This window comes from Zosterops lateralis, assembly GCF_965231275.1.
Source record: "Zosterops lateralis genome assembly, chromosome: 8".
Taxonomy (NCBI): Eukaryota; Metazoa; Chordata; class Aves; order Passeriformes; family Zosteropidae; genus Zosterops; species Zosterops lateralis.
The window spans coordinates 16,656,731-16,671,827 of record NC_139768.1 but is presented as its reverse complement, the minus strand read 5'-3'; the positions used below and the strand labels follow the sequence as shown (position 1 = coordinate 16,671,827).

The following is a 15,097-nucleotide window of genomic DNA, read 5'->3' as shown; positions in this document are numbered from 1 at the left end:
AACCCACCAGGTCTGCCTGTACAAAGCCAGGAATGTCTCTGGACTCAGCCCTGCACAGGCTGAATTATAAGATGCTGAATTAATTGAAGACATTATACTGCCAAATAGCCCATACTCAGACTGTGTTTAAATATGCAAGGGGAGCCCCTCCATATTCAATTTCCAAAGTTCTTTCCAGGCATGTGGGAAGGGCTTAATACAAGTACACATTACTATCACTTGGTCTAATGCAGCTGTGCCAAAAACACTCCTTCTCCTTACAATGCTTTCTGTAGGTGGATCCAGACAAATTCAGGGACCCCCAGGACCTCCTGGGCCACCTGGTCCTCCTGGCCCAAGTGGAGGTTCATCTCAAGAGATTCAACAGTATGTCACTGACTACCTTAAGAGTGAGTATAATGAGATTTTTGCTGTGGGTCAGCAGTTTCATGCCTATCTCTCTTCTGCTCCCTAGGGCCTTGTCCCTCTTCTTTTAGAAACAACAACAGCCCTGCTACTCTGGTCTTATTTCTGCTGAATACTGTGAAGTGCTGTTGTCCACTGTGGCCTCTGTAGAACTGTCCTTCTGTTGTCCTGTTCTTTGTCAGAGGAAGAAGGTCTGGTAATTTTGCATTTGGTCAGTCTTCCCTCTTTTAGTGATGTGGGCATATCTTGGGCTTTCTCCATAGGTGACAACATCAGACATTATCTGACTGGTGCCCAAGGCCCACCAGGCCCTCCAGGCCCACCTGGACTTATCACCACTGCAGATGGGGTCAGCTTGGATTATGCAGAGCTGGCTACACGTGTCATGAGCTATATGACAAGTAAGCACCATGTTGGTAAACTCTATTGAGTCATGGCTTCAGCTGAGCTTGTGCAGCACCTAGGAGGTGAGAACCAGTGGAGAAACGAGTCTTTAAATAGCAGCACCCCAACCAGGTTATTCATCCTCAGCAGTCTAGGCCCAGGACTCCACACAGCTGAGTTGTCCTCTGAGCCTTGTCCTTTTTTAGTGGTTAGATTAACTAGCAGTTGCAGCTGTTTAAAAAGTTTCATATTAAACATTTGCTGTTAGATTCTTTGACACCCTAAAGCCCCAAACAGAGGTGGCTTTATTTAGTATATGTGGTCTCAAGTATTTGGGGGTTGTCTTGTGTGCTTGAGGCCCTCCTGAAGTAGATGAAATTCCCAGAGCTTTTGAAAGTAGCCTGGAATCTCAACCAGAAATGCACAGAACACACAGCTGTGTGTGATGACCAGGAGGTGACCAGGATGTGTGAGATAGCAACTGTTCCATAGTTAGGGGCATGAGAAGCCCATTCTACCAGTTAATTAATTCATCTTTCCTTTGTTCCTTCCTGATCCCTCCTCACCTTCTGTCTCATACTGGCTCATGTAAAACCTTTTCATTCCCACAGGCTCTTCAGGTCGCTATGAGTCATTTTCTAGCTCAGTATCCACTACATCCATTTTGTACCAAGAACTTCTGGACCTGCTGCAAAGTAAGTGACCCTCAAGGGAAACATGGGAATGAGGGTAAAGCATCCCATCATCCTGGAGATCTGCCTTTCCCTTCCAGTCTCCAGTCTGCAAGTGGAGTTACCTGCAGCTGCTTCAGAGTGTTCTACTTTCCAGCTCCCCCGCTCTCAGTGTTCCCCCATAGCCTTGTATTGTTGTTCTTGAAGTGAGGGGGATCCCCAACTCTCTATTCTTTTCTATATACACTGTTACTGTGGGCTGACAGGTAACTCTCTCCAGGATGTCATTTGGCTGTCACTGAAGGTGATGATGCTGGTCAGCACTGTGCTCCAAATAGCTCCAAAATGCCACAAAGCTCAGCATGGGCTTTCCCAGCTGAGCTGCTTTTCATTCCCATTACCCAAAAAGCTGTCCAGGGTGTCCTGAAATAAACAGTCCACTGTGGGGTCCCTTAAGCAATCCAAATTCTCATCCTCCTCATACCCTTGTTATAGGAGATTTCCAGCCTTGTGAGAGATGTTTCTGGCATCATATACAGGACAATTCACCCAGAAAAGAGGGAGGAAAGGAGCTTTGCATCCATAGGTTTTGATGGTTTCCCTGGTGGTGGGGGCTCAGCTCACAGGCTGGGAACTCCTCACACTTGGTGTCTGTGGAACAGCTGGGCAGCCTTAAAAGATGCTTTTTTTCATTTCTAGGAGAAGAAATTCGTCAGTATCTCATTGGACCTCGGGGCCCACCAGGACCTCCTGGGCCAGGAGGAGATGGAATGTCTCTGTCACTGGATTATGATGAGCTGACCAGGAGGTTTATCAGCTACTTGTCAAGTAATGGTTTTATTAGTGTGTGTTTCCCTCTGTTCCTTTGGGAGCCCAGCACAAAGCTCATGCTGTCAATCAGTAGAAACTATTCCAGTGCTAGTTTTGTGAATCCCTATGTACAGAGACCTCCTCACAGAGACTGTGAGAGACTTGCAAGAGAACAAAGATACCCTGTAGCTAAGATACTATCCAGAAATTAGTAATGAATCCTTTCTGTGTAAAAAATTGAGCTTAGGAACAAAAATTAATCTTAACCATTTTTTGCAGGTTCTGGGATGAGCATTGGACTGCCTGGACCACCTGGGCCTCCAGGGTCACCTGGTGTATCTTACAGTGACCTGACGGCGTACCTGCGAAGTAAGCCAACTTCTTCACTCCCCTGTCATGGGGCTCTGCGCGCCCCAGGATCTTTTTTACAGCCTTAGTCACAGAGTTTCCCTTTTTGCTTATCATCACAAAGAACCCTCTGATGGTCCTTTGTCCTTAGCAGCACTGCAGGCCTCTGCTGGCACCCCGCAGGGGCCTGCAGCTGGATCACCATGCTCCTCTGAGGAGCAACAGCAGTGGGGCTGGCTTGGAGTTGGGCATGAAGCAGCCCTTTGTCGTATCCAAATTCTGCAGCACAAAGGCATCATTTCTTATGCCTCTTTAAAACTATATTTTAAAAATAGAGACTTTATTCTCTTTGGAATCACCTGGTTGTCCAATGTAACATCTATATGCAGGGAAGTGAGGTGCACCAAGAAGGCTGCATCAGAAGGTACTGGAGAGAAAAAACCCTTCTACTTGGCTGTATCTGGCATAACCTCTATTGTCAAGGAACATTCATTAGGATTGTGGTTGTTTGGGTGACTTCTTTTCTTCCTTTGTGTCTTACAGACTCTGAATTCAGTGGTGTTGTTGGGCCCCCTGGTCCTGCAGGCCCCCCAGGACCTCCAGGGATACCTGGATCACCAGGCACCACTCTGGAGGACGTCGCTGCCTACCTTCAAAGTAAAGCACTTGTGCTTCTCACAGCTTGCAGGATGATTCTGTTGGTAGATGCTGGAGGGACTGAGGCTGAGATTTAGCTTAGCAGGGATGTGACTGCCCACTGGGAACAAAGTCACTGTAAGGAAAACAATTTTATCAATGCCATCTGTAAAGGGATGGAAGTTGGGGTTGGAGCTTTTAAACTTTCAATTTCCTTATCCTCTCACTGATGGAAAACAATTCTTTCTCTCTCTCAAGATGTTGGATACTCTTCCTCTTCTGGAGTCCGGGGCCCACCTGGCCCTCCTGGCCCTCCAGGACCACCAGGTTTCTCTGGAACTGGTCTCCTGTCCTATGCTGACATCACCAACAGTGACGAGTTCAGGAGTGAGCTGATCCAGTACCTGAAGAGTAAGGAAACAGCATCCATACTTCTTGCACACATCCCAAGACATGCTTTACTTTGTGTAGGTGACTGGCTCTGCCATAGCTGAGACATTGCTGTAGGAGCCCTCCCTGAACAGGGGCTAAAGCAGCACCTTCCCTCTACAGCCAGATCTACAGGAGTGTGCTGCACCCTGTAGGCTTTTCTCCTCTCAGTCCAACTGCCAAAGTCTGTGCAGTGAGACAACAGGGACAAGCACTGGATAGTTATAATTGAACTGTGCTGAACATGGGTCCCTAGTAAGGCCACCAGCAGAGTTTTACCATGGGAAATGCATTTTCTTTGGTAAACACTTGCCCACAGAGCCCTGGATAATGGAGGGGTTGGAAGGTGGCACTGAGCTAGCTGTGAAGCAAAGGTCTGAGCTCATCCTGGTGAGTCATCCAGGGCAGGCTTTCAAAAACACCTCAGTTTTGGAAAACTGTTGTTTGGTCACAAAACAGCTCTTTTGGCAGAGGTGCTGAAATTGGCCGGAGGAGTGCACACTTCTGCAAAATCATTGGGCATGTTCCCAAGATCGGGCACACAAAACTGTGGGAGAGATGGGAAGGAGAGTGTCTTGCCATCTGTAGAATTCAAGGTTGATATGTGCCTGCTGCCTGAAAAATGGAACTGGATGGGGGTCACTGTGATGGTTGGTGGGACAGAACTTCACACTCCAGTCTTCATTCAGGTGGTAGCACAGGACTTCTGTCAAGCCCAGTGTCCCTGAAGTTCCCTCCTTGTATTTTGCAGGTGATGAAGTTCGAAGCTACATATCAGGACCCCCTGGGCCCCCTGGGCCACAGGGACCACCAGGACCCAAAGGAGACAGTGGCTTTGTGTCTGGGTCTATGTCTTCTTCATACCAAGGGTTACGAGCTTCTGAGCACTTGCATGGAGGATCCCTTGGTGCTGAGGGCTCTCTTGGGGGCTCGCTGGGCACAGGCAGCTCATATGGCAGCTCCAGAAGCAGCGTGTCCTCTTACCATGCCTCAGTGGGCAGTAATGGTGCTTACGATGCCTCCATGGGCACTGATGGGGCTTTTGATGGGCTGCTGACAGAGGAATCACACAGATCAGCAGGGTCAAGCAGATCCTACAGCAATTCCTTCACTGGTTCCCTGGATTACAATGAGCTGGCACTCCGTGTGTCAGAGAGCCTGCAGAGTGAGTGCAATGCCTGCTCATCCTGACCCTCCCTATCCCAGCCTACAACTCCAAACCCCTGGTGCCTGGTCATGCTGTGCACTTCCCTCTCCTTCCTGCTGCCTACAGCTCTCCCTTACACCTTCTCAGCATGCAGCCACAGTTCTCCCAGAGCTCCTTTCAAATGACATCTTTAATCCACAGGCCGAGGTATTCTCCAGGACCTGATGTCTTACACTGCACAGGGACCTGCAGGTCCCCCAGGCCCTCCTGGTCCCCCTGGTATCAGCAAGGTCTTTGCGGCCTATGGCAATGTCACCGCAGACCTCATGGACTTCTTTAGAAGTGAGTGACATTTTGACTTGGCATTTCTGGCTCATGCATGTTAGATCTCTCCAGCCTTTCACAGACCTACTGATCTCACCTTTGCACAGTGCAAAAGTCAAGGTGCAGAGTTGAAGGTGGATGGTCCTTCCTTCCTTGCTGGGGAGGTGCAGTCTTATCATTAGGAAGGACATCAGTTTTTCCCACTATTTGTAGGAAACTCATCTCAGCCCCTGAAGGCCTTACAAGTTCTGTGACCCTAACATGGCTTGGCTGGCACATGTACAGAAACATGAGTTCACTCTGCTCTCAGATTCCCCACCCTGAGCAGAGGCCAGCTCTAGCCCTAGTGACAGCCAGACACCCAGAGAGAGAGTGACAGAGCAGTACTGGTGAAATGACATCACAGCTGTCCTTGGGACTTCATTGGGACCAAACCCCTGTTTAAAAACCTTGCTTGGATTGGTCAGTCTAATCCCATCTAACCAAGAGAGAAATGTCCTTCTAGTGTGACTCACAGCTTCTGAGTAGGCAGTGATTTCTCCCACTCATTCACTCTCTCCTTCATTTCCCTCTCCAGCACATGGTGCCATCCAGGGGCCACCTGGTGAAAAGGGGGAGAGGGGTTATCGTGGACCCAAAGGTAAGACTTACTCTCTTCAGCCTTGTGATGCCCAGGAAGCAGCACTGTGACCACAGAGGTCACAGCACTGCTCAAGCTCACACCCTCTCACAGTGAAGGTGGCACCCTCAGGATCTCTGCCCATACATTGTCCTGACTTGGTGTCCCTTCCCCTGGCCTGTCCCTGTCTGTGGGTCACTTGTGCTCAAGGGTAAACTTGGTCTTCTCCTTCCTTCAGGTGACCCTGGGCCAATGGGCCCACCAGGACGACAAGGGCACAGGGGACCGAAAGGAGAGAAGGGAGAGAAAGGTAGGAACATATGCCATCCCCAGGAGAGCAGGGTTGGACTGTCAGGGAGTGGCACCAGTCTATGCCTGGGAATAGCTGGAAAACACAGCCCCAGATTTTTTGTTTAGATCTTTTGTCTTTTTACAGTCTTTTCACCTAATCCTCCTTCTGTTTTTTCTGGTCCCCAGGTGAACAACTGTATGTTGGCAGAAGAAAAAGAAGAAATGTTGGTGTTTAAGAACAGAGGTAGCTCAGTTCTGCACAGGGCAGCATTCCCAGCAGCCTACAGAGAATTAGTCTGAGTCTTCACTGCCTTAATGCTAAAACATCTTCCCTGCTCAGCTGACCCCTTAGAATTGATAGTTCAGATCTGAATGTCTCTTGTGTTTGTCCAGCATGGCCCTAGTGTGGGTGTTTGCTCCTGTTACTGATGTTTGGCTTCATGCCCCTGGGCTGACAAGGGCTTCCTGTCTCACCTAGTCCAGGCTTCTTGTATTACTCCCAGATATGTAAAAACCTGCAGAAAAAAGGAAACAATTCCATCCCCACCAAATGCATGGTTTGTCAGGGATCAGATGCAGCCCACAAGGCCCCATGAGAAACCCTGGGCTTACACTGCCCTGGGATTCCCTCTCCACAAGTTCTGCCAAGTCCAAGTGGAGCCCGTTTACAGCAGCAGTGAGACAGGACACACCCAGGGGCCAAACCAAAGCACTTTTAAACGTAATTTGTTTATCTTCTAAAAATATTTTTGTATTTTTTCTGTTGTTTTTTTTTTTTTTAAACAGTGGTGAAAAATAATCTTTAATGTAAACATCCCAATTAAAGTGTGTTTTTAACCCTATCCCTGAACTATTCAGGATGACTGTTCTGTTCTTGCAGGTTGTTGTGGGGCAGGGTGAGGCACCTGAGATGGGTCTGAGGTACAATGGTAAATACAATGGCAAGACATTAAATACTTTTATACTCAGTTATTTTAAACATTGTTAATCATCCCATTCTCTCAAATGCTTGTACAAATCACTTGTATTTCATGCAAGTTTTCCATCAACAAAACTGAGGCAATCTCAGCAAACTGTGATTTTATTGTATTTACAGCAGAATTATTACAATATTCTACAGGAAGCCATGAAATCAAATTATTTGGAAAAACAAGACAAAAGAACACCCAAAACTGTTGTATGGCAGCTACTGCAAGTTCACTTCCACAAGCTGTACAGAGACTTTTAGCCAATTATTCATCCATCTCGTGATTTTTGGTTGCTTTCTGTAAGGCAAAAATAACTTGGTTTGCAGTTAACACAAAACATTCAACAAACTGCTGGGAGAACACGAGGCCAGCAGTGCCTCAGGCGCGTGTTTTGTCACAGGCTGCTCCTGCTCTGCTTGGCTTCCTGACAGAAAGTAGGATGGCAGTTCAACATTAGATACCACTCAATGTCCCTTCCTAGTTTCTGTTCTTCCCACCATTTTAGGACTGAGTCTCATTACCAAAGAGGCTTTACCACCCAATTGTAAATGTGGAAGACTGTTAAATCAGGGTAACCCTGGACTCAGCCTTGTGCAGGGGAAGCACACGAACCCTTTCTCATGGGTTGGGCTTGAGCGTGTTTGTGCTTAAGGGGTTTTCCTCTGGCATCACTGACTGTCCAAATGCCAGATGTGGAAAGGAGCTACAGAAACAAAGCACAAGGAATGAGTTGGAGAAAGGGGATGCAGAATAAATAACAGTTCTGTAAAATAAACACCATCTTTCATTTGTCTTCTCCTTCCCTTTATCTGTTCTCATCTTTCACAAGACTTTAGAAATGATGGGCATCCTGGCCTTGGCTTGCCTGTGAACAAGGAAGGTTAATTCTCTCTAATCTTACATCAACTGCTGTGAAGATGGCAGAAGCAGTCTGGGAATGGGAAATTTGCATGGACACATCAATGCAAAGAAGTTTCAGAGATTGAGAAGTAGAGATTTTGATGTAAAATGACCAGAGTGTAAATGCTAACACAGAACTTATCAACACAGTGGACCTAAATGCTCCCCCCTGCCCTTTCCTCTAACAACCAGAGAGTCACTGTCTTCAAACTTGCCCCTTTTCCCTGCAGCAGATGAACCAAGAAGTAGCTGATCAGTGGAAGCAACTGGTACTGAGTTTATTTGTACATTTCAGTTTTCAGCAACAATGTATTTCTGAGGTCCTGGGAGCTACAGCTGCAAAACAGCTCTGAAAATCGGGCTGCCTAAAAGTAGACTCAAGTTCCTGAATTTAAAACACCTTATTTGAATCTTTCCTATACCAAAGCAGGGTTGAAATACTTGCAAGGCAGATACTATTTCAGTTGGAGAATCATCTTAAACTTCCTACGTGATGCTGCTGTCACAAAAGACATGGTGTGACAAAAGCAATTTCATTGCTGCTTTGCTTAGCTCTCTCTTAGTTTAGGTGCTATGTTTCCAATTTTTAAGGAAAAGAATTCAGTAGAATGGAGTTATCAAAGTCCTCTGGAACAGAAGAATAATTTCTTTAACTGTGTGATTGATTAGATATTGAGTACCCATGAATGTGATTTTTAAAAGCATCAGCTTAAAAGATTACCTGAAAAAAAGGATACAGCTCCAACTGAACATCAGTTTTTAATGTGATGTGAAAAATCACTCTGAGTGAATACTGATGGTCAGGACAGTGCAGCACTGCCACCAGGGAATTTGAATTCAGGTGCCAATTCAAATAAAGGTTTTCCTTCAGAAGGTGTTTATAAATCAGGACCTACATAATCAATCATAAGAATAACAACTTCAGTATCATATTTACATGCTGTATATAGTTCTCATGTGTAGACTGGAGACAGAGTACTTGGAGAAGGAAAATTTGTTTTATGGGACTCAGAGAGGATCAAATGCTGGAGTATTTCTTCATCATAAAACAAGCAGCAAAGTTACCCTGAAATTTCAGAAGATCAAGGGCTGCCACAGCCCACTTTCCCCTGGGTTGGTAAGCCCTCCTCAGCCAGAATCTCCCAAAAACAGGGGCAGCATGTGCACCTGAAGAACTTTCGCCTCAGATCTCCCCAGATGCCCTAAGCGGTGCCAAAATGCACGTTCAGAGCTTGGGAAGCACATGGTGTGAAGCTGAGGCCCTGTAGGCAGGTTTTCCATGAGCATCAGTTGTAAACACAGGAGGAGAACCCACACACAGCACTGCAATCCACATATTTATTGCCTTTGCTCATTTTTCTGTGGACAGAATTTACAATGTAGTAAAACACAATGGTGAGCAAATACTGATTTGTGGTCAGTTTTGTAAGTGTGTGGGGACAATGAGATCTGCCAAACAGTAAGAATTTGTAAGTAAGCACATTGTTTTGGCTGCAGAAAACACACCTCACCACCCTGGAGATGGAGCTGCTAACATTCATTAGGGAAGTGACATGAGATAGTACTGAGATTGGATTTCGCATCTCAGGAGATGTTTTTTAGGCCTATGTGAGACTAAATTAATTTGAATTGAATTTTCTGACACTGATACAGTATTGGAACATCTCTCTCACATTCTGAAACACTTAAACCCAATTTTATCAGTCTAAATGTGTAAGTACTCATGCTAGTTCTTGTTATCACTCAGAAAACGTATTTTTACCCTTGGTATCAATTCTCAGCCCAGTTCACGAGGCTGCAAGTGCTTCACAGGGCTCCCCACCTGGAGACCTGAGCAAGGCTTCCACTGCCACATCCGATCCCTCCCTTCATCCCAGAGCTCAGTTACAGTTATTTGTGCAATTTACAATGAGATCAGATTGCAGGGCCTGTGTGAAAAGGATCTTCAAATAAAAGATGTAAGAGATTCAGACAGAGGTAAACAGAATGCCAATACATATTAGCAATGTATCACTGAAACTACCAAAAACATAAGGAGAAGATTATTAACATTTCCCTGTGAGGACTTTAATGGGGATGAATGTAGACATAATCCATAAGAGGAAATCTGCCTGCCCTGCCTACTCCCCAGGTAAAGCACTGAGCCTACTTCATATGAAATTGCAAACAAATTCTGTTAAATAGAGATGGAGATTATTTAATGTTATCTTAATAACAGTCAATTTATGAAGGTGGAGCTTAAAAAGCAAAAGGTCTTCAAAGACTTTTTTTTCCCTACTAAACAAACAATTCAAAAAACTTTGCATTTAGCAACAGAGAACATTTTAGAGATATGGTGTGTGAATTTACAACAGTACACGATACACATTTAAAATAATAAAATGCCAGAAATTAAGGCTAGCTATTAAAGTAATTATGCTATCAAAAAGTTACAAAATTTAAATTAAAACATGCATTTTCCAATTTTCTTTTTACTGTGCTGTAAATTAAGTGTCTTCATTGAGAAGGTGTCGGTTCAACGTCCAAGGATTTCAGCATCCAACATTTCAACCACAGCTGATTAAAGTCCTATGTTAATTTCCGAGTTCATTGCCATGCAGCAACACTGTTCCCATGAAATGAATGCCATGGAATGGGCACCAGTTGCACAGTCAAAGCAAGCAAGCAAAACAAAACAGGTGCAGTTGATGCCCAAAGAGATAAGAGAAAGTCAGGCCTCAAAAGACAGAAAACAAATACTATTTTACAAATGGAGCTCCAATATACCCAAGTACAGCTTATAACACTGTCTTGATATGACTCAACCTCTATCCACCAAAAGGAGTGCAGCAAAAGTGACCTAATACAGCTCTATTTCCCTACCCCGCTATTGGAGACGGTTCAGATTTCCCACTACAGATCAGTCAGGCAAATAACTTATGGTACATCTAGGAACTCGAAAAATAAAACCTGCCTATGTTAGTAGGTGGCAACACAAAAGCAAAACACCCAGCTTCATAAAGGAGTTTGTCTATATATTTAACTTAAATCTTTCCTTAAAATAGAATGACTAAAATTAAAAAAAAAAAAGGAATCTAACACTTCTAGTGAAATCAGACTTTAGCCATGGTTGTTTATAAATATGACCATCCACCTCCACTTCTGTGATGGAGTTCAAATGAACAGGCTTTGGTAAGAACAGAACAATGGCTCTACCCATTCCAGGTACAGTTAGAAAAACCACGTGCATTTTGCACACTGCTTTCTAAAAAATACATTCTACAGTTTTTCAATTTGTAGAACTAACCACCTGTATGTAATAGCTAAAGAAAATAATAAACTGTGCATTTTAAAGTTAGCATTTCTTTCACCTTTACATATTTTAGTGCAAAATATTTTAGGGTGAGGATTTACAACAAAAATGGCAGTAGCAGCAAGAAATCTTGTTTTGTACAGTAATAACAATGCTAAGGAGTTTTGTGTTTTTAAATGACAAAACCTTATCCTGTTGCCAGGATCAGCATATCTAAGTGTTTCAGGCACTGTATTAATTAAACTAGCACCCCATTTCATTATGGAACTAATGGACAAAACACGTCATGGAGATCAGCTCAGTTTAATTTATGCCAGAGGTTTCTTTTGAAAGAAGTTGCAAAGGCTTTTGCTTTTGCCAATTGCATTTAAACATAAGGGTTTGTTTTTCTGATTACTGGCATGTTCTCAGTAATTAGTTTCAGTCCTTGGTATGAAGACACTGCTCACATTATGAAATTTTAAACCTCTCATGGCAGTTTCAATTGTGGAATTCTCTTGTGAAGAAATCTGATGCTTAAAAAACACAGTAGCTGAACTAATATTACACTGTTTAAATGTTCAGATGAGAAACCATTTCTTTTGTGACGAGAAAGAGCATAATTAATATTTCAGGCTTAAAGTCAAAACCGTAGGTAACGTACTTTTAGAGACTGGGATAAAAAGCCCACTTAGTCTTGAAACATCTGAAGGACGTGACAATACCATTGTACACCAACACCTGGTTGGTTTCTTCTGTTCAGGGGAGTGAAGAAACTGCTCCTGACACTGATTGTCTCCTCTCAAACAAGACAAGCGAGGTCCCCGATGTTCATACGCTGCGGGTAAGTCGGGTTAGACCGTAGGGAGGGAGAATTCCAAACACAGCAAAATCTACAGAAGTTCCCAGAGTTAGGACCCAGTGGAGTGAAGGCTGGGGATTGGGTAGAATTTGGAAATCCGGCTTTGTGTTGAAGGATTAAGGCATTCAGATTCTCCAGTCATTTTAAAGAAAACTTCCTGTTCCTGCAGTTTTCTGGCAAATTCTTCTTCCAGCATCTAAACCCAAAATCAGATTGTCACAGGATTAACAAAGCAAAGTACAAGAAACCCATTTATTGTGCAGACAATTTGTCTGATCTATCTCTGAACTGTGTGAAACTCTAGTACGTTCCCTTTTAAAATAAAATAATCCCCCAAGACTAACCTCTGCCATGAGCTATATGTCTGCTATATGTCACTCAATTTTTTTGGCTTCTGAAATAAATTCCTAACCCCAAATTTACCTCCATTTAAGTTTTCCATGCAAACTTGCACACATGTGCTGCCTGTGGGAGCCCTGTAAAGAGGCTGGTAACACCCAGCCTGTTTTGGTGCACCTGCCCTTTGCTCAGCTTATGCAATTTTTAAACATTTTTTATTATACAGTGAACTGCAACAGCTTTGTACAGCAGCTTGATTCTCCTCTTCTGCAACACTTTTGTACCATCTGTATCTTCTAGATCAAACCCTTGATAATTTCCTGATTCGTGAACTGCTCCCATTTACCTTTTTTCTCGGTCTCAATTTCTCTCTCCATTCCTTCAGTTCTTGGCTGTGCTCTTCATCCAGCTCTTTTAGCTTCTGAGTCTCATGCTCTACCAGTAGATGGCATTTTTCATTCTTAAAACAAGATAATCCTTATGTAAAACTAATTCAGATTAGGCAACTCAACATTTGTACAGTGACATATGTTGTCCTAATTCTTTCTAATTAGCTTATTCCGTGTAAATAGTGACGTGAATAATTACAAGACGAAAGTATGTTACGAGGCTGCATTTTCAAAAGCTGATCTTTCCATCGGAGCCAATTGAGATAAGAAACACTTGTAAATCCAAATACATCGCTGAGCATCATTAAGGCAGCTGCTGAGGGTGTTATTCAAAACTGTGTTTCACTGCCTAATGATGCTTTTCAAGGTCAGGCAGCGTTTCTGCTCTGCTTTTTAAAGACAGTCTGTATAATTTATTAAAACCAATTACATTAAAAAGGAAACCGTTTTTTGGAAATATTTCAACTCTTGGTGTTAAGAACTGACACAAATAAATGGAGCTTAAAGAAGAGACAAATGTGGTTGCAGAAGCAGCCTCAGAATTGCCCTGTGAAAAGTGTGCACAAACCACACCTCAGCTTCCCATTTCTCTCGGTAAGGTACCTGGGCATCTGCCTCACTTTCAGATGACTTTTGAAGCACGATAAGAAAAAAATCAATTATTTGGCTCCAAGTCTCTGCACTTTTTTATGAGCAGTTGGCAATGGTTGTGTTTCTTAGGGTTCCAGTACCAAATGGGTCTGATGCAGAGTACAGAACCACAATACACAAACAACAAGCACTTGGCTAGACCAGAGTGCAGCAAGGGGCCAGTTGTCCTTGTAAAGCTCAGAGCAGCCCTAATCTGCTCAATTTTACTGGAGCTGAAACTCTCACAAGGCTCCCACGGTACTTGAGGATTTACTGGGGCATATTAGTGGCACAGCCAGGGACTGTTTTTGCAGGATGTAAGAAAGTGAATAGAGTAGAATGAGCTTCATTGGTCATTGCATGATTTCTCTAAGCAAAGGTTATCAGCAGGTGATCATTTAATGCTTTAAAACTGCCTTGTGTCCCTGAAACTGGGAAAAGCTGATTTAACAGAAAAGGAGATCTGGCCTCTGGTATCCAGCAGAAACTTTTATAAAATGCATACCACAAGAGACAAATCAGAGCTCCTTATCACAAGAAAAGAATTCCTTTAAGTACCTTCCAGAAGCTCACATGCAAGTGGCAGCACTTGGTAAAAACCTCTTCATTCCTATATTGCTGCAAACTTCTCATGGGTAATGCCTGGTGCTGCCTACCTCTGTTCTGATTAATGACATTCCATCAAAATAGGGTTAAAAGGAAATGTTGTCTACAGAAAATAGCCCTGGGAACTTGACAGATATTCCAGAAGTGATCATCTAATTCTGTTTCATGTTCTTCTTGCATTTAAAATGATTCCTCATTAATTGATGGGAACATATGAATCTGGCAAAGCAATGCACTGCAGGCCTTTGAAAACAAAGTTGAAAAAACTCTATACAGTAAAAATTAAGGAAAAGTTTTTTTTGCTTTGCCTGCATCTGGTATTAACCTTAATCTTCTCACTGAATAGTCATTTAATATCTATTTTTAACCTGTAACTGATGCAGTTCCCTGATGTTTGCTTCACACTGCAACTGAAGGTCCCGCATTTGGTTTTCATGTTTCTGATGCTGTGCCAGTCTCTCATTCTTCTGCCTCTTTTCTTCTTGAACAGCAAACTAAAATTAAAAATAAGAGATTTATTGTGCGCCTCTGAATAAAACAGTTTGCATGAGTCGAAGAACTGCATCTAATAGAATGAACACATACTGAGAAGAACGGTTCTAGAAGATTTAACCAATAATTTTTCTCTACTTTTTCTTTTTATAATTCTTACAAAGGAAATGTCCTACAGTTTTAATTCCATTTCTCTGTCTGCACTCTGATTTTTCCTTAAAATGCAGCACATTTCACTTCCAGACTCTTGAAATTACCTCCCTCTGAAGCTGTGACACAGCAGTGCAGCTGCAAGAATTAGTTAAAGCTGATGTTAAACAGCTACAGGAGACCATATTTTCCACATTTTTCATCCTTCCAGTGCTCACCACATGAAACCATGATTTGCAACTGTGGTGCATCATTGGAAAGCAAACATCTCAACCTCCGCACAGCATTCCCTTTTAAAGAGTGAATCTACCTACAGCTTTAGTTCAAAAGCTCACAAAAATCAAGCACCCTTAAAAATGTTTCACAGAGTCACAGAACAGTTGAGATTGGAAGGGACCTGCAAAGATCAACCTCCCTACTCAAAGC

At 43.4% G+C, this 15,097-nt stretch overlaps 2 protein-coding genes across 4 annotated transcripts in view; one reads left to right on the top strand and one right to left on the bottom strand.

Annotated features, from left to right (window-relative positions):
* The window catches only part of COL17A1 (collagen type XVII alpha 1 chain), a gene marked incomplete at its 5' end in the record, with an annotated part of 32,492 nt that extends 26,078 nt beyond the window's left edge, over window positions 1-6,414 (top strand). The window contains 12 exons of the mRNA XM_083866991.1: window positions 276-389; window positions 669-806; window positions 1,401-1,484; window positions 2,160-2,288; window positions 2,550-2,639; window positions 3,162-3,275; window positions 3,513-3,665; window positions 4,435-4,848; window positions 5,032-5,172; window positions 5,732-5,794; window positions 6,012-6,083; window positions 6,251-6,414. Coding sequence (XP_083723117.1) covers window positions 276-389; window positions 669-806; window positions 1,401-1,484; window positions 2,160-2,288; window positions 2,550-2,639; window positions 3,162-3,275; window positions 3,513-3,665; window positions 4,435-4,848; window positions 5,032-5,172; window positions 5,732-5,794; window positions 6,012-6,083; window positions 6,251-6,300 — 1,562 coding nt within the window. The 3' untranslated portion in view covers window positions 6,301-6,414. The remainder of the gene's footprint in view (window positions 1-275; window positions 390-668; window positions 807-1,400; window positions 1,485-2,159; window positions 2,289-2,549; window positions 2,640-3,161; window positions 3,276-3,512; window positions 3,666-4,434; window positions 4,849-5,031; window positions 5,173-5,731; window positions 5,795-6,011; window positions 6,084-6,250) is intronic.
* A 183-nt stretch (window positions 6,415-6,597) lies between these two features.
* SLK (STE20 like kinase) overlaps window positions 6,598-15,097 on the bottom strand; it is a 49,820-nt gene continuing 41,320 nt past the window's right edge. For all 3 annotated transcript variants that reach the window (XM_083866175.1, XM_083866174.1, XM_083866176.1), the window contains 3 exons: window positions 14,398-14,523; window positions 12,751-12,864; window positions 6,598-12,261 (listed from right to left, as the gene is read on the bottom strand). In XM_083866175.1, the coding sequence (XP_083722301.1) occupies window positions 12,115-12,261; window positions 12,751-12,864; window positions 14,398-14,523 (387 nt within the window). In that variant the 3' untranslated portion in view covers window positions 6,598-12,114. The remainder of the gene's footprint in view (window positions 12,262-12,750; window positions 12,865-14,397; window positions 14,524-15,097) is intronic.